The sequence below is a fragment of the Crocodylus siamensis genome, chromosome 1, assembly GCF_052110815.1.
Source record: "Crocodylus siamensis isolate JL-2025a chromosome 1, ASM5211081v1, whole genome shotgun sequence".
Taxonomy (NCBI): Eukaryota; Metazoa; Chordata; order Crocodylia; family Crocodylidae; genus Crocodylus; species Crocodylus siamensis.
The window spans coordinates 17,863,510-17,883,150 of NC_143395.1; the positions used below are offsets into that span (position 1 = coordinate 17,863,510).

At 44.7% G+C, this 19,641-nt stretch overlaps 1 protein-coding gene across 2 annotated transcripts in view; it reads right to left on the reverse strand.

The window, feature by feature from the left end:
* Nucleotides 1–1,628: 1,628 nt before the first annotated feature.
* The window catches only part of VSNL1 (visinin like 1), a 159,282-nt gene continuing 141,269 nt past the window's right edge, over nt 1,629–19,641 (reverse strand). Inside the window, exons 3-4 of one of the 2 annotated variants that reach the window (XM_090031832.1) lie at nt 3,813–4,028; nt 1,629–2,595 (exon numbers count right to left, since the gene is read on the reverse strand). In XM_090031832.1, the coding sequence (XP_089887958.1) occupies nt 2,398–2,595; nt 3,813–4,028 (414 nt within the window). In that variant the 3' untranslated portion in view covers nt 1,629–2,397. The remainder of the gene's footprint in view (nt 2,596–3,812; nt 4,029–19,641) is intronic. The other variant, XM_090031831.1, reaches the window with a different exon arrangement.

The window sequence follows — 19,641 nt, forward strand, 5'->3', positions numbered from 1 at the left end:
TAGGAAGATTCTCTTTTCCTCATGTGTTCCAGACATGTGAAACCAATACCTGTCCCTTCAGTGTTGACTTTGGAGATGTTTTTGTGACTCCAGCATTTGAGCTTAGCTGCTTTTTTGACATCTAAAAACACAGCATGTTTAAGGCATGATTTACCCGTGAATGTAACTGTCTAGTTTCTTTAAAATATAACCAATTAGAAAGCTTGAGTGTCACCCTCTTCCTCCTAACTGGTAAGCACCTGGCTAAAATGTGTGCATTTATTTTCCCATGCTTTGTCACCGTTTACATCACTTTAAAGGAAGCCCAAGGCTTGGTAACTCGATGGTTGTAGTGATCTGGGAAGACGGTATTTTTAACCTGTAATTCTACATAATTCTATCAATACAATGGTAGTGGTGGAGTGATGATGTAGCCGTACTGGTCTAGGGATTATGTGAGAAGCTAGGATTTCTTAGGGGGGTATCTTTTATTGGACCAACTGCATAGTTTGGATGGAGTTAGGTAAGCTTTTGAATGCAAGGCATTCATCTCAGGTGACGTAACTCCACCCCACCTATGCAGTTGGTCCAATAGAAGATATCACTCAAAGAAATCCTTGTTTCTCACATCAATATACTGAGAATATTTTATGATTGAGCTGCTAATCTACCATCTCATAGGTTTTTTACAACAGGTGTAAAAGTGAAGTCGTAATGTCCTGCAGTAAGAGAGAAGCTGAGCATGTGCACAGAAAACAAGATCAAAGGAGAGGGAGGCTGGGTTTAACCAAATGAATGCCTTGTTTTGCACTGACAGGCTGGCTTGGAAAGCTATTTAAGTAAAGAAGAGCGTGGCTTTCTGACTGGCCTGAAATTCAGTTTGAGGCTTTCAACATTTCTCTCAATTGTGACCTAACTTAAGGAGCTTTGGAAAAGATGGCTGTACGCGCCTTAGGAGGAGTTAAGTCTGGAACGAGTACCATCCCGCTCCATCGGCAGGTCACGTCTGTTTTCTTCTACATATTTTTACATTACATAGGAAACATCTTGATCTGAACATTTTGAGTATCCAATGGGGTGTAATAGGACTCTATTAGGTGCTGAGATCTACTATTGTCTTAGAGCTACTGGTGCTAACATGCTTGGGACCAAGGTCCCTTTTTGGCACACCTGATCTTTAGTGCGGAGTGGTTTTAAAAGCAGGCATCAGGAGAGAGCTGGTGAGGTTAGCGTTGTGAGAGGGATTCTGCTGCATGTGTCCGTGCAGCTCTAGAGATGTCCTGGCCTTAGGTCTCTGAAATACAATGTAGACTATTTTTTGAAAAAGTTTGCTGCCACTGCACCATTTTTAGAGACCAGATGTTAAAATGTCACTAGGTGCAGAAGAATTAAGGCAGCTCTTTTCTATTGGCTGTTTCTCTGATGTATGTATGGGCTCAAGACTTCAGAGGTAAGCAGATGCTGTATAACAGGGAAGCTGGTGCTATCATGTCGAAAACAGGCGCCACGTTGCACTCGCTTTTTGTAATGAACTATGTGTATTTTTCAAATATTATAGCAGCCGATGCTAGTAGCTGACGGAGCCTTTCTTTTTATTCCCATTAGTTACTCCCACTGCACTACAGATGGAAAGTAAGAATTAGGGGGGGGAAAAACGTCAAATATTATAAATTTATTTTGGGACATATATTTCAACCTTTTTGGAAGCTTTTGAAAATTCAGGCAGAAATCAATACACTTCCAATAAAACTTTAACTTCCCATAAACAATATTTTAAACATATATATATATATTTATACTTTTTAATTAAGGGAGCATTTTAGCAGGATTTGCTTGTTTGTTTATACTGCATTCCTCTGACATAGCTCTTTCCAGATCGAAGGGATGCAAATGAGGTAAGAATTAAGGCAAACCTAAAAGGCATGCAAATGAAGTACATTTATATTCACTGACAATACAAGCACGTGTGGATCAGACTCAAGAACTGAGGAACTGTCTCCTCTGTCTGTCCAGTACTACTTTACAGCAGAATGGTGACATGGTTTATAATAAACAGTTACATTACCATGGGAATTCAGTGTCACTAACATTACTCAGTCTAGGAGACACAGAGCGAGCAGCAGTAAAACATGAACAATAAAGAATATAATTCACGGCAGCACAGTACTGCTGCACAGGCTTCAGAGGAATAGGGCTGTTATGAAATGACATTGCACACGTCACATTGTGGCAGTTTATTTTATAATATATACTTTTAAAATTCTTTAGCAAATGACATTCTCATGCACACAAGTGTTTCAAACACAAGAAGCAAGTCCATTTACAGGTAGTCCAAGCAATTTTTTGTGTGTGGAAATAGCTGCAAACTGAATGGAACATTTAAACTTCTGTGCAGTCTTTAATGCATTTGACACAAGCTCATTTCTGAATGTCACACTGCAGGAGTAATACGATGGAAGGATCACTCTTTGCAGCTTCTTTGAATTCATCCAGTGTGATCTGGTCATCTTTGTTCTTATCCATCTTGCTGAAAATCTTGTCTACTCGTTGCTCTGGCGTGAGACCATCTTCATTCATCTTCATCATTATCACAGTGCCCACCATTTTGTAAATGGCCTTTGGAAAGAAACCAAAAGGGAAATTAAAAAAAAAAAAAGTTTGGATTAAATCAAACAGTAGTTAATGCATGACTGGCTGGTGTGATCATATGCAGAGACAATTTTCTAATTTATGATGATGATTAATAATTTGCCTCTGATTTTTTTTAAAGAATCTCAAGTACTACAAATGTAACATTTAAATATTGAAGTTAATTCTTTAATAAATGTACAGCGTATGAATGTGCTGCATTCTGCACAGCAGGACAGATTCTTTCTTTAAAAAATAACTTGAAATCTTTGTTTTACTATAAAAAATATCATCTTTATAAGTAAACTTTCAAATGCAAATGGATTAATAATTATGTTTAATTCTGTAAGTGTAGCTCTAGTGATTTCTATTCTGAATAAACCGTGCATGCTTCTTAACTGAAGTTTCTAGCAATTCAGATCATAAATCAGTTTTTATGTAAAATATTTCATTAAGGTTTTAAGGTCATATTTCTCCACACATAAGCTTTTTCTGATACAAGATCATGTTGGCCTGGGAAGAAGCAATATATTTAATAAATACACAGACGATCCAAAGATGTTCCATTCTGGTAAAAATGTAAGCTCATTTTAAATGTACATACTTCTTTAAAGAAGCCAAATTAGTATGTTGGAGGTATTTATACTTGCAACTTTATGCACTAGTTTGAAAGCCTTATAGGCAGCTGAGTCAATTTAAACAACTAACTGCTCAGTTTCCCGAGCGGTATGTTTTCATACTTGCACTACTTTTCAGAACAAAACAGTATATCTCTGTTAAAGTCCTGTTATATTCACATATATTGAGTTGAACTCAGAGACCACGTATACAGTTTATAAACAGTTCTTTCAATTGGCTGGTATCATTTTGAGACATGTGACACAAAACGATGGACCGTTACTACATCAATAGGGATAATGGAAACGTCTCATATTTAACTGACACTGGAATAATAAGCCTGTTTTGGACAATGGGATGTTTTAGCATAACTTGTTTAGAGAATCCAAGCTAATACTGGACATATCTACACGTGCACTAATGTGCATTAAGTTTAGTACGCGTGGGCATTTTTACATCTGTTGTACATTGTGCACACCTTTTTCTGCAATGCCCACCAGGTTGTCCCTCTTATTTGTTTCCATTACGAAGTACTAAGTGCCTTTCAAAGTGTTATTTTTTGTAACTGTGCATTACATTTATCTTACCTCTATGATCTCCAGCATCTCCACTCTTGTAATTTTACCATCCCCATCTAAATCGTACATGTTGAAGGCCCAGTTTAGCTTCTGTTCAAAACTTCCTCTTGAGGTGATGGACAGGGCACAAATGAACTCTCTGAAGTCAATGGTTCCATCACCATTCTTATCAAAGGTTCTGAAAGCATGTTGGGCAAACTTTGAAGCATCACCATATGGAAAAAACTGCAAAATAAAATACAAATACAGTCATGGGAGGGTCAAAGAAAAAAGCTACAGATCTGCATGCAGAAATGTTAAAGTAAAGACTTTGAGATGTGCTTATTTACATGGTTCACAGTATGGTTTATCGGCAATAGATAATACCGCCCTTCCTAAAGGTATGTTGGATGCTATATACGTTAAACTTTTACAGAAATACTTCCATAAAGCTTTCAACAAGAAACCTTTACTGCTTTTAATTTATACCAAGCCATTTCACTCTCTTCAAAACCATTTTACTAGCATTTAACTACATCATCCTTAAAGTACAGCTCTACATTGAAGAGGCTACAATACACATGCTGAGGAGTGGAGGAGGGGGAGTGTTTTAATTAATTACTGCTGCTCTAATTAAAACAGCTCACTGCAACATATATTAAGCATCTGCACATTTCAGAATGGCTGCCAGACACTTTATCTAAAGCTCAATCAATGAGGGTTAGATAAAGCCCCACCCCAGTAACCATTTAGAAACATGTAGGGGCTTATGATACATGACGGTGAGGCCATGCTGGCGTGTTCTAATTAGAATATGGAGCAGACTTGATTAATTGATGTGTTCTGCTCTGATGTGTTCTAATTAAAATGTGAACAAGCATGTCTACAGGCACCCTAAGTAACTAAACAACAAGAGATTTAGCATTCCATGGTTCTTTGAAGCAACTCCCAAAAATATTTGCTTATTTTGTATGCAGAGAGTTATTTTCTATCTTCCAGTCTCACAGATACAACCTGCCAGCTGAAAGGCAAGCTGTGATCTCTCCAGCTCAAGTATCATCCTCAATATTATTCTACAATTTAATATATGGCTTATGAGCTGTTTAGTATCCAGCTGTGCTGATGGTGTGAAGTCTTGATTGAAGCCTTTGAATGCCCCCACAGTGTAAGTATTTGCTATTACTATAAGGAGTGAGAGTTGAATTTAAAAAAAAAAAAGAACTAATATTAAGAGTTGAATTCTTGGGAATAGTTCTGGAAAACATACCCTTTCCACCACCCACCCCCTGGGCTCCTACAGAGCATGCCACCCTGCACCCAGGGGCAGGGGGCAAAAGAAACCAGGGAAAGGAGAAGAAGCCTGAAAGCCCCAGCAGCCTCAAAAGGAGCGATGGGGGGAAGCCAAGGCTAGGCAGGAGCCTGTGGGCTCCAGGTGAAACCCTTGACATCCCTGATCCAGGGGGGTCTGTGACTGCACATCCTTCAGCAATTTTCCCTTGTAGGACTTACTAAGATCCTAAGACAGGGCTGGCCAGACTCCATTTCCCAGCAGCCCTTGCCTGCATTGCTGCGGCCAGTTTTCATGGAGACCCCAGCAGCGGCAGTGCCACGAAGCATGGGGCCAGGGGTTCCACGGAGACCAGCCCCAGCGGCACCGGCAGCGCGCACGGCAGGGCGGGGAACTGCTCCGCAGCCAGGGCTGGGACCTTGAGGTGGTGACAGCGTAGTGCGGACCTGGGGCAGAGCCGTGACTCACTGCGTGCATGTCTCTGCCCAGGGCTTGCGGGCAAGGGAGTCCAGCTCTACGCTGGCTCTGGACCACGCTGTCACTGCTGGAAGATCCCAGCCCTGGCAGTGGAGCAGCTCCCTGCCCAGCCTCGCACCTTGTCAGCGCTACTGGGGCCAGTCTCCATAGAAACCCTGGCTCTGCTGCTGCTGAGGTCACCATGGAAACTGGCCATAGCAATGCAGGCAGGGGCTGCTGGGAAATGGAGTCTGCTGCAGGCCCGATCTGGCCCGCGGGTCAGAGCTTGCCCACCCCGTGCTAAGGCTTGTGCAGCTACAGGCTAGAACACTGAGGCAATCATGGGGCACCTGCCCCTGGCACCCACTTAGAGGGGGCACCAGAGTGCATCTCCCCATGCCCAACACCAGGAGTCCTTCCTACAGCAGAGAAGCTGTACCCCTAGTTGTGTATGGGGGAGGGGTTGGGCAGAATGGCACCCCCCTCCCTTGTGGGGGAGAAGGAGAGAATTGGGGAGCATACAAAGCACCAGGGCAAGCCATGATCTCTAGCAACTGGTAGAGTGGTTGTATTTTACTGTCATCTGTCATCTGCAGGGCAGTAGCACAGAACTGGGCAGGAAAACTGCAGACCTGAATACACCTCAGCCTAATAATGCAAGCCTCTACATTTTTGATCCAGAATCTGCAGAAATTCTCCATTCAGTCTGTTTTCATTATCTTCTATTACTTTCTCACCTGTTTTCGGCATTACTGAAGGAAGTAGTAAATGACATTGTTTTTCTCTTCTTGCCCAAAGAATATCGGTGTATCACACTTACTATTTTTCACTTTGCTGAAGAGTCACAGTCTGTGACATTATGCTTCCCCACCAATAAGGAGAGCAGGAAAGTTATGTAGGTAGAAAGTGAATTTACAAACCAAATTCCCCTTAACAGGGATTGTGATCAGATTCAGGTTTACGAAGTGCAAAAGTTCCTGGGAAAACTGGTGAATTACAGTGTTACAAGATGTTAGTCTAATTAAAATTATATTGTACAGGTTTGTTTGTTTACATCAAAATTAGCATATTAATGCATCAGACAGAGATCCATGTTTCTTATTTGAAGCGGATGTAACATTTTCCTGAGCAGGGACTGGATCAGCCCCTCCACTGGGCTTCCCTCAGTCCCCAGGGGAGGTGCACTTAGGCCAAGGGTTAGGGAGGATCTAGTTAGGGAACTTCTGGAGGGACTGGATGCATTTAAATCAGCTGGTCCGGACAATCTCCACCCCAGAGTGCTGAGGGAATTAGCTGAGGTCATTGCGGGACCCCTGGCACGGCTTTACGAGCACTTGTGGTGCTCTGGTGTGGTGCCAAAGGACTGGAAGAGGGCCAACGTGGTTTCCCATCTTCAAAAAAGGGAGGAAGGAGGACTCAGGGAACTATAGGCCAGTTAGTCTTACCTCAATCCTGGGGAAGCTGTTTGAGAGAATTATCCTAGCGCATGTCCATGAGGGGCCAGCAGGGAAGATTATGCTTAGGGGCAACCAACACGGGTTCATTAGAGGCAAGTCCTGTCAGACCAACCTGGTGGCCTTCTACGACCAGGTCACCAAATCCTTAGATGCAGGGGTAGCAGTGGATATAGTCTTTCTGGACTTTTGGAAGGCCTTCGACACTGTCTCTCACCCCATTCTCATTAAGAAACTGGGGGACTGTGGTGTTGACACCTACACAGTCAAATGGGTCGCCAACTGGCTGGAGGGCCGCACCCAGAGAGTGGTGGTGGACAGGTCTTATTCGACCTGGAGGGGTGTGGGCAGTGAGGTCCCCCAGGGTTTGGTCCTCCGGCCTGCACTGTTCAACATCTTCATCAGTGACTTGGACGAGGGGGTAAAAAGCACCCTGTTCAAATTCACGGGTGACACTAAGATGTGGGGAGAAGTGGGCATACTAGAAAGGAGGAATAGGCTGTAGTCAGACCTAGACAGGTTACAGGGGTGGGTGGATGAGAATAGAATGGGATTCAACACTGACAAGTGCAAGGTGCTGCACCTGGGACGAAAGAACCAGCACCATACCTACAGGCTGGGGAACTCCCTTCTCATCAGTGCAGAGGCAGTAAAGGATCCTGGAGTCATCATTGATGCCAAGGTGAACATGGGCCGGCAGTGTGGGGATGCAGTCAGGAAGGCCAACCACACCTTGTCATGCATCCACAGATGCATCTCAAGCAGGTCCAAGGAGGTGATCCTCCCCCACTATGCAGCACTGGTCAGGCCACAGCTGGAGTACTGCATCCAGTTCTGGGCGCCGCACTTCAGGAGGGATGTGGACAACATGGAGAGGGTCCAGAGGAGGGCCACTTGCATGCTTGGAGGACAGCAGGGCAGGCCCTACGAGGAGAGGCTACGGGACCTGAACCTGTTCAGCCTACACAAGGAAGGCTGAGGGGGGATCTAGTGGCCTGTTACAAACTAGCCAGAGGGGACCAGCAGGCATTGGGGCAGTCTCTGTTCCCCCAAGCACTACCAGGAGGTACTAGAAATAATGGTCAGAAACTGGCCGAGGGTAAATTCAGACTAGACATCAGGAGGCGCTACTTCACTGTCAGGGCGGCTAGGGTCTGGAATCAACTTCCAAGGAAAGTGGTGCTGGCTCCTACCCTGGGGTCTTTAAGACAAGGCTAGACAATCACCTTGCTGGGGTCGTTTGACCCCAGCACTCTTTCCTGCCATGACAGGGAGTCGGACTTGATGATCTTCTCAGGTCCCTTCCAACCCTACCAACTATGAAACATAGAGCTCGGCTGTAGATGATGGATTTAGTGGTATGCTTAGGAAGGGAGCTGCTGGCATGGAGGTAGCTATCGTGTTCAGTTGTTTATTGATAACTGGTCATTCATGGTATACATCTACCCGCACGGAGTACCACCGATCTGTGAAACCCTCCACAAAATCAGTTAAGAGCTAATGATGAGCACATGGTCTCTTTTGGGACAACAAAGACTCATGGCACAGATTTTCAAGGTGTGATCCTACAACCACTCATTCCTTTCCTTTTCATGGCTAACATGCCAGAGAGCTCTTACTCGTCTGAGCATGTTTTCTACTACCTAGTTGCTTGCTGGAGTTCAGTCACTCCAGATGTACAATCTCAGGTAGCTTTTCCATAAACTACATTTTTGCTGAGTTTGGCTATCTCTATTCCAACTACAGGGAATAACATCTGTTCCAGGATCCCCTCAGTCCCACAGCAGCAGAACAAAGTTTAAAACTGTTTTTGATCACCTCTGTTTTCTCAGTCAGATCCATGTACCCAATGCTTCAGAGCAATACCACTCCTTATACGCTATTAAGTACTCAATTCACAGTGTTTATGCCCAGAATACACTGTGACCATATAATGCAACCTCATATATTATAAGCCCTTAATTTTCACTCAGTTAACTACTTATTGAGGTCAATTATTTGCATGCATTTTAACATATCTTCCAGACTTATCAAGAGATGAAAAATCCACTGCTTTCCGCAGCAGACTGTTCAAACTGCCCTCGCCGTTCAAGCTGTGCTGATTTCTAAATTGAACACCTGTGGCTCCAGCTTCTAGCCATTGATTAGCGTTACCCATTTCTCTGCTAGACTAGAGTCTTTTACTACCCAGTACCTTATCCATGTCAAAATGCTTATACTTTATTACAAAGTCACCTTCTACCTTCTTTTTGATAAGCTAGACAGATTGAGCTTGAAGTATATTGCTATAAAACATTTTCTCTAGCACTTGTATAATTTCTGTGAAGTACTTCCTGCCAACTCTTCAAGTTTTCTAACTCAGTAGTAAGAATGTGGGTCCCAGACCTGGATGCAGTATTTCAGTACTGATCTCACCAATACCATAGACCAGTGGTGTTCAACCTTTTTGGCCAGCAGGCCTGACAGACAGTGCCCAAGCTGTCCTCAGACTGGATCTGGCTGGTGGTCCTGACCCAGCATGGGGTGGGGTTTGAGAATTTCCCAGTGGGGAAGGGTGGCCATACATTGCTACCACTTCCCTGGTGCCAAATTCCCTGATCTGTGAGAAGCCCCATGGGCCAGAAGTTGAGCACCCCTGCTGTAGACAGATGTAAAATTGCTTTCCCTACTTCTATTTCCCCGCTTTGCACCCAAAGTTCATAGCACTGCACTAGGAGCTCATGCTGATTCGCTCATTCTCAATATTTCCTAAATCACCTTCAGGGCACTGATTTTTAGAGTTCAGTCCCCTATGCTATAGTTATGCCTTATGTTCTTTGCTCCCAAATGGCTATATTATCTATTTGGCTATATTATAATGTTTTTGGCATATCTGTATCCCTTGCTGTGCCAGGCAGAGCTGTGTGGAAATAGGCTACGCTGTTGTGAACACAAGCTGCAAGTACTGGAGCCACCTTTCTGCAGCGCCGCAAGTGGAGAAATTGGCTGTCTCTCTCAGCAGAGTTAGGCACAGTGATGCGCAGACATGAAAGTGCCCTGCTTCCAGGCTGGAAGGCACTTCATGCAGAGCAGTGCAGGACAGTTCACAGGCACTGTGGGACACAGTAAGTGAGGTTTAGAGATGTCATTTGTTTGAAGGAGCACAGGATAACCCAAAGGGGCCCAAGCATCTAGACTACACTGCAGGACTGTCCCATCTTCCTCATTATTAACCATTCCTACAGTATTTATTAGAACCAACCAAACAACCAAAACATTTGATCACAATTAGTGCCATGATTAAAAAAATTAGTTGCAATTAATATTGACTTTAATAGCACAGCTAAAAACTCAAAATTATGTGCAGAAAAACTCAAAGTTATGCAAAATTGTGCAGGTACTTTGTGTGGTTTGGCTGTGTGTGTGTGTGGGGGGGGAATTTGTGAAGGTGTGGGGGGAGTTGTGTGTGTGGGTATTGGGTTTGGAGTCCAGGGTAGGGGGTTCCCGCATAGGCCTGGCAGGATGTGGGGTGATGTGGGGTAGTGTGGGTCAGGAGTGAGAGGCTTCGGGTGCTGTGGCTTGGGAATGAGGCATACACACACCCCGCCCAGCAGGAAAGTGTGTTGGGGGAAGGAGTGTGGGGGAGAGGAGGGATGGGGGGCAGATCAAGGCCCCCACAGTGAGGCAGGGAGAGAGGCAGGGACAGGGGCAGGGGTGAACGGGGCCCTGGACTGGGGTAGGTTGTGGAATGGAGTTGCAGCTTATCCAGGGGCACAATGAGGGGAGCACTTCCACCACTGCACCTCCCCCAGAGCTCATGGGGGGCAGGTGCCCCTACAGATTTGTGCACGGGGTGGAGGCAGGCTGCTGCTGTGGGCTCAGGGCTCTGCTCCCTACTGCTGGCAGATCAGAGCCTGGGTGTGAGCTCCAAAACCACACGTGCAAGTAACATGTTAAAAAAAATAATGTGAACAATGATTAACACATTAATCATGATTAATTGCCAGCCCTGGTATTTATTTATCACCTGCAAATTTTGCCGTAATTTTATGTCTGAAGATGGATGGGGACTGAAGGACAGTTCAAGGCCAAGGACCATGCGCTATGAAATTACACTAGAAACATCCCCAGTTGGTTATGAGTCCCTATTGACAAGTACGTAGTGAGACTGTCAATCAGCTCTTAAACCACATACCAAGTGCTTTTTGATACTGTGTAATTCTAAGGTGTAATCAGCAAAATGCGGGTGGTGGTAACATTTATCAACTGCATTCATCATATTAAAAAACGAAATTGGATCCTGTCAAACAGGCCTTTTCCATAAGACCATGCTAACTCACATTCATTTTAACAGTATTTGGCAATTTGCTCCCATTTGTCTTGGGTCTAAAACAACACTATAGAGCAGGGGTGGAAATTATTTTGGGCCAAAGGCCACTTATTGAGTTTTGGCAGGCCATCGAGGGCCGCATGACAAGCAGCCCAGGACAGATTAATTCTATTTTCTAAACTTTTTAGGGGCCCCATGGGCCAGACAGAATGACCTGGTGGGCCGCATCTGGCCCCTGGGCCGCATTTTGCCCACCCCTGCAATAGATCCTCAATCCCAGGCAGACCGTGTCAGCTTCAAAGCTGTTGTGAGTTTGAAGCCTTCTATGACAGTGAAACACGCCTTTGAGAGAAGGCTTATCCCCTTCATCAGGCTCAATGAAATAGAATTCTGGCTTCATTTCAAGACTCCTCCAGGGCTCCTATCTCAGTAACAGCCAGAAGGGTTCATCCTTCAAGAGCAGATATCCAAAAATTATAAGATACCCTTTAGAAGGCAGGGAAGATTTGCACTTTATAGGCCAATTAAATCAGATAAACTTTCATAAGCAGCAACCTGCTTCATCAGATGCTACGCAGAGACTGTAGGAAGCAGAGCTACTGAATAAAGAGCAGTGACTAGAATACAAAGGGTAGGAAAGAGGGAGGAAAAAAAGAGGGCCCTGCTGGGAGAAGCAAGATGGGTAGCAGAGAGAAAACCTAAGCATTTAACCTAAAGAGGGACACGGGGGTTATAAGTGCTAATCTAGATAATGGGACAAGAATCCACAGTTTTGGAGGTGGGCTAGGTGCTGTACCATGTACCACTCTCTTGGGTGAGGGGGGGAAGGAGGTAGCTGTGAATGTTAGAGCAAGAGGTAGGGGAGAGGGAGAGAGGACAAAAGTTTACCTCCATGAAGTAGGGCCTGTCTAGACAGGAGAGGAGGGACAGAAAAGGGATGGAGGGATTAAGTAACACCTGCAATAAGGGCGAGATGAGGGAGGGAATGTGGAGGGGATACATAGTATGGCACAAGGCAGAGGGACTACATGCAGGCCAAGCTGCTTTTCTCTGAACCCTCATGTGGCCCAGATCCAGTCACTTTGGGGACCAGATCCAGCCTGTGGGCCACAAGTTGAGCACTACTGATTTAGACCAGTGGCTCTCAACCTTTTTTGTACTGGGACCTGTTTGTAAACATCAGTGGCCAATCCCGAGCCAGTAAATAGTTTAAGCAGAAAACAGCCTTCTGGCCCTGCCAGTGACCCTCACTCCCAACCCACAGCCCTTGACCCCTCCAGCCTTGCTGGTGCCCCTCACTCCCAATCTGCTGCCCCCAGGCCTCCATTGTGTTGTGTTGGGGGGTGAGGCATGGGGGGGGGCATGTGCCCCCCCCCCGATTTGTGTACCCACAGAGGGCACAGGGCTGCAACCTGGCAGGACTGGCAAAGGCAGAAGCTACCTTTGTGGTCCAGCAGGCAGCACCCGGTGCAGGAGGGCACAGCCGGGCAGTGAGACTCATTGCTGCCACCACCACCAGAACCCCCATGCCAGCCATGCCACCAGCAGCATGAGGAGTAAAGATGTAATGGATGGGGATGGGAGCCACACCCCTTACCTTTTCTTGCTGCCAGATGCTCATGAGCAGGGCCATAATAGCCCACAATAGCCCAGCCACTGTTGCCACTCCCCTCAGGCCACAGCTCTACCCCAGAGAGGAGGTAGAGTAGTGGGCAGTGTTGCCTGTGCCCTTCTGCCCCTCAACATGTTGTCTATGCCTCCTTCCCCCTCCCGCCCCATAGACTTACCTGTGGGGAGCTGCAAGACCTGTTCTCCACACTGCCTGGCTGCCACATGCATGAGTGCACACACATGTGCCCATGGCACCCCCTGCCTGATCCCCATTCTCCTGCTCCTCCCAGCCCCAAGCATCCCTTTGCAGGCTGGAACTCTTCCAGCCTGCAAGGGGGAATCCATGTTTTTCTCCTTTAAAGGATAATCCAATTTTTAAAGTTTCTTGATCCATTTTTTAAAGTTTGTTCGTGAACTTTTTATGTATTCTTGTGACCCACTTTTGGGTCGTGACCCACGGGTTGAGAAACACTGGTTTAGACCATGTTTAACACAGTCCAGTCTGGGGATGATTTTTTGTTCCATAATTTCCCTTTCAAGTTCGTTTTTAAGTTTCTGCTAAGAACAACTGCTCTGAGGTCAGCAATGGAATGTGCAGGGAGGTTAAAGTGTTCTGCCATGGGCTTGTGCATCCTTCTGGAGCTGATGTCAAATCGGTGTCCATTCATTCTCACACCGATTGGGATCGCCCCATACGTTCAGTGTAGACAGCAGAGGATGATGGTGTATAAGACACTGGTAGAAGAGAAAGTAAATTAACTTTGGGTGTTAAAACCTGTGTTATTCTGTCCAGTGAGGATGTGCTCTGTACTAATGAGGAGGCATGGATGGCATCTGGGATCAGAGCAAGGTGAGAATAGGAGTTAAGTAACCAGTTGCTTGAGAGATGCCCTTTGAGGTTGGGGACCTGTCCATAAGTCAGGACAGATTTGTTCCCCCAAGGCTGCCTTGGCATGGCCATTTTCCAGGAGGGGATGGAGGTCATTAGTGACAGCTGGAGGCTATGAGTGACAGCCAGAGGGATTCTGTTGGCCTTGTCCCACGGTCAGTACTGGAGTGGGTGGTAGCAGGATCCATGTCTCATTCTGTTGACTGGAGTCAACTACAGTTTTACGACTGTACTGTAAGGGCAGGAATCCCTGCTTCAGATTCTTTAGGTGTGCATCCTCATCAGTGGAATCAGAGCATATATTGTTGTATATACAGTGTGGCTGTAGATGATGGATTTAGTGGTGTGCTTAGGAAGAGAGCTTCTGGCACGGAGGGAGCTACAGTGTTCAGTTGTTTTCTGATCCAATGTGGTGATAATACAGCCACTGCAAACTTTCAGAGTGGTGTCCAAGAAATGAATTTTGTGGGTGGAGTATACAACAGTCATGCAGGGATGAAAGTTGTTAAAGTCCTGGTGAAATTTCTCTAGAGATTCCTTTCCATGTGTCTATATGATGATGTCATCAATGTACCTGAGAGGGCAGCTGCAGAGGAAGTGGACTTTAAGGAGTGTTATAAATAACCATATGTATGCCCACGGTCATGCTGTTTGTTTGTAGATATAAGGAGTAGGCCTGTGTGAATAGGGAAGTATTCAATTTGGATTTGGCTTCAGCCAATTTGGAGGACAGTGATTCGATTCAGAGATTCAGATCACAATCCTGAATCAATTCAGCCAAATCGGCTTCAGAAGATTTGGCGCTGATTCAGAGAGATTCAGTGATTTGGCCATAGACTATAATGGGGAATAACTGAAATACCTATAACTTTGTAATTTTTTTGTCAGTTTTGGATGGAAACAGCAGGGATGGTAGCCCCTTCTGAGGGCATGAGGCCTGCCAGGTTTCAAGGAGATAGGCGCTGGGGTTTCTGGGAAACTGCACCTCAAGCTTCTGAAAGCAAAACTTATGACGTGTGTGACTGTGTATGTGTTAAGGCACAGCAGGGTTAAAAACAGAAGGGACAGTAGCCTGTAACAGGGGGCCTTCCCGGTGCTCTAGAAGAAACAGCTCACAAAAGGGACAGAAAGGCTTCAGCCAGAGGTTTATGTGCTGTTTCTACGCCCCTCCCCCAGAGCACTGTGACTGGAAGGGGACTCAGGAAAAGATCGCAGTCACTGGCCAGCTACAGATGTCAGTCTTTCCTCCCCTATTCCCCCTCCCTCTTAGTTTCTGTTTCCCTGAAAGACTGCCTTCTAAATCGCTGAACCTCTGAATCTTTTTCTGAATCTTTTCCAAATTGAGTCAGAGGCTCCAAATCAATTCAGAGGGTTTTGTCTCCTGATTTGATTCGGTGATTTGGCCTCTGAATTGGGCTGAATCTTCTCCGAATCGAATTGGTGACCAAAGCTTTGCACACCCCTAATAAGGAGTCTCCAAATCTGAAAGAGCTGTGTAAGGACCAAGTGGTTGAGTGAGATGGAAACAGAAGCACTGTCCTCATTCAGGATAATGTTCTTTATGGCTTGTAAGCCATCTTCAAGGGGGATGCTGGTATACAGAGATGTGACATCCATGGTTACTAATATGGTGCTGGCTGGATGCTTGTCAGTGGAAGCTGGTTGCTTCTGGAAATCTGTAATATCTTTCAAATAGCTGGTGGCTCCTGTTGTATATGGGAATAGGACTGAGTCAACATAACCAAGAACTTCCTCTGTGACGACGCCAAGTGCTGGAAACAATGGGATGTCCTGGGTTTCCAGGTTTGTGGATTTTGTGTAGTAAGAAAAAGTTGCCTGGCCTGGACTCCCAGGAGGTGGAAGCAGTAATCCCCTCCTGCATTTCCAAAGGTAGTTTCTTAAAATAATTATTTAGTTCCTTTTGGTATTGTGCTCCTCAGTCAGGAGTTTGTAAAACTTCATGTTGGAAAGTTGTCCCTTGGCTTCCTGCTCTCTGCCTAACTTCAGGCTAACATGGCTAACTACCTCACTCTATTCCTGAGAACACAGATGGTTACAGGTATGTGGACCTTTCTTCTTTACCTAGTAATGACTGTTACACTGCTTACTTTAAGAAAATCTCCTATAAGCCAAAGAAACCTTCCACTTCTGCTAACTTCACACACTCAAAACTTGTTAATCCAGCCCCAAATAATCACTGGTTTAAAATCGATGTTTTAAAGTTTCTTTCACTTTGCCTGTTGCACCTTTAAGTACTCACTTGGGTCACATCATCGAATTTCCCTTTGCCACTACAGAAACTTACTTTTTCTTTACATTATTTTCACATAATTCTGTCATTGCAGGAACTACTTCATTTAAAAAACAAACAAACATCTCTGATAACATGATCAAATTGTCAGGGTTGGCAATGCCCTGCTAAAGATGGCAGTTTGGGATAAGAAAATTCAAAACTAATTCTTGTAGCAGCTCCACACAGCTCTGTGAACACTATTAGTTTACACAGTCCACAGCTGAATATATTATTGTACTGCTCTGCTAGACAGTCTTGTTTCCACCAAGGATGCCACTACCTATCATTTTGCTCTGGTAAGATTTTCCTGTAAGAAATTAAGCCTAGGACTAATTTAAAACAGGTTGTGAACCACTGGTCTATACTCTAAAGGAGTTACGGTCTCAACTCCCAAAGACATTCTAGACTACCTTAGGCTCCTTTGGAAACCCCAGTCTAAGCCTGTTTTGCAGCTGACCAAATTCATGGTGTGTTATAGCAAATGAAAGGTATCCAGGTTGTAGCCGTATTGGTCTAGAGGCAAATGGAATCAGAACTCATGGTAGAGGTGATATCTTTTATTAGACCAACTAGACTTTTTGCAAAAAAAATCTTTAATCGCAAACTTTGTGCCCAAATGCTTGCAACTGAAGATTTTTTTTGCAAATATCTAGTTGGTCTAATAAAAAAATATCACCTGTACCATGAGTTCTGATATCAAATGAAACACATTTCCTCTTGCTGCAATGAGCTTACACCAGGGAGCAGGGTACTGATGTACTTACCAGTGTTCTAATATGGCTATGCTACGCATGCAACACTGCTCATAAAATCAAGGCAAAATACCTTGTGGGACCATCTGCATCATTGAATTCCACGGATGACCAGACACTAGCTACCCAAATGGCAAGTGAAAAGTTAAATTTAACATTTCTTTAAACTTCTGCTTGTCTAGTTTCATCTCCATCCCTACCGATGGATGACTCCCGACTGTCTGGAGTAAGCAACTGCTAATCACCCAAATGTCTTTCCTGCCATGTTAGGGACACGCTGATTAGGAATGCAATTGGGTACTTAAACACTAAAGGAAAAAAAATCCTTTCCATGTGTAATGCTGGTGCCCAATCCAGTAAAAGGAGACATTTTAGAGGGTTCTTGGCTCCTAGAAAATGTCTGGCAGGTGTTTTTGACTCTCTCTGAACAAAGCCTAAGGGTTTTAGCATAACAATAATTGGGAAAAGGCTTCAACAAACCTATGGTATCTATGTAATGTATTAGGAAAACTGACAAATAACTAGAAGACTTCCAGTATGAGCACAACAGGAGTACAATGGAGTCATTTACCTGCATTTTACTGCATGTCATCCATGTAAAGCTGTGTGATGTGTCACTGCTCTGCTTTTACTGCAGAAAATAGTCAATTTACTGTGCAAGAAATGTGCATCCACACCACTCACTGCAATAGCATAGTGCAGGATATAGATTTCTGCCAGAAGCACACCTGGAAACAGGTGCTGTCACCTGAGGCTCCCAAAAGGCAAATGCTACCACTCTGATCATCCTCAGAGATAGTTGTTATTAACACAATTTTACTAGTGAGAAAAACTGAGGTGCACCATATTAACTATTTGCCTAAGATCACATGGTGAGGTCAGTGGTGTAGTCGAGAAGAATACCAATAACTTGAGTCCCAGATACTTCCTTCACTTGCCACCCATACTCAGATTTTACCTATGAATGTAAGAATGTGTTAATTATAAACTGTTCATTGCCTTGTTACAGCAAACTTCTGAAAGGTGAACCTGACCCAGCCCACACAGGAAAAAACAGTTTGCCCCCTTCTTCAGCTCTACCATATGTTGTTAAGGCTCAGCCATGTGTTAGAATTTTAATTCAGTTAAATTCATTACTGCCCATTCATATTTATTTCACAAAGAACCAATAGCACTTTTCATGTTTGGTCAAACTAGATTTTAGTGCAAAAACTGGTCTGAAACCACCCATCTATCACCCTTCTACAGATGGAAAACCAGCTGTCATGTTTCTCAGTCAACCAAACGCAGGGCTGGATTCAGCCAGATGAAGAGATTATCTACATGACAATGGGAAATTTACTGGCAGAATAATATACTAGTATGGTTATACTGCTCAAACACCCTGTGTGAACACTCCTGTATAAAGTCCTCCTCTGGTTTAGGCAGCAGTTCCTTCAAGCAACATAATCTAAACTGAAAAACTATCCCCTTATGCAGGAACTCCACAGAGGGAGTTACACTTGTATAACTAGAGCAGTATAATTATACTGTAGGACCCGGCTTTTTCATACAAAAGTTTCTTGCAGTGGGTTGCCAAATTAAGAATGAGCTGCTCAGCTGCTTGCTGTGGCTTTTATATCAAAGGGGGCCATTTCCTCAACCAGCTGGAGCACTCCTACAGTCCCACGCAGTGGCTCAGAGAAGCATAGCCCTTTGAAATAAAAAAAAAAAAAACAGCAAAGAAAGCTGGAGCACGCAACTGTCATCTTTGCAAGAGGGTAAGGAACCTAATGCTGCAAGGAATCTGGGTTGTACTGCCCCAGTTCTGTGGGTGAATGGCCACACAGGCAAGTTCACAGGCCTCGTCTAGACTCCGACTTAACAGTGAGAGGTTAAAATACATTACACCTCTGAAAATCGTAGTGCAGGTCAGGCAGAGTATAAGTGGGACACAGAAACAGGTGCCAAAGTTAAAGCTTAGTTCTGCCTTCCCCTCCCCAGCCCAAACTTTAACCTGATCAGCTTACTACAATCAGAAAAATGTTCAAAAGTGACTGAAGGCAAAAAGAAAAAAAAGCATTACATAGCTAAACTTGCATATGTGATCTTAAACATATCTACACACCGGATGCTAAAGCGCTAATGTACAATAGAACGAATCTACTATGCATTAGCATCAGCTAGAAAACATGTGCCAGCACTATTACAGTGCTTTCAGTTAGTATCTGTTCTTACAGGGTGCCTTACACGAGCAGGGAGGCTGCTCCAAGGCGCTGTAATTACAGCATGTTGGAGCTGACTTGATTAATCGGGTCTGCTGAAGCGTGGTAATTACTGTGCTCCAGCAGACTCCAGCGTCTTGTGTAGCAGCATCCCCATACTTCAAAATAGCAGTGGGGGTGCTTTATCTAAAGCTTGTTCGACAAGCTTTAGATAAAGGGCCCCCACCACCATTTTGGAGCATGGGCATGTTAATGGCCCATGCAGAAGACAGGCAAGACCCACAGCAATGGCCCAGCGTGTGTGTATGTGTGTTGGCGGGTGGGAGCAGTGACTGCAGCAGTGGCAGCACAGGCCACGTTGGAAGTAGCCCACGCTTAGAGCTAAGCTCCGATAAAGCAGGCCTCTCCACCCTTCTCCGTAATGTTGCTGGCTTCTCACCTAGTGGTTAGGACAAATAGCCAGATGGGTCTCAGGATCATTTCTCTTTATCTACTGACTAATATAAAATGTAAAGGCAGCTCAGGAAGCAGGGACCGGGTTTCCCCATCCCTAGCTGAGGGTTGTAACCACTGAGCTACAGCCTTGAGGCCTAAAGTGCCATT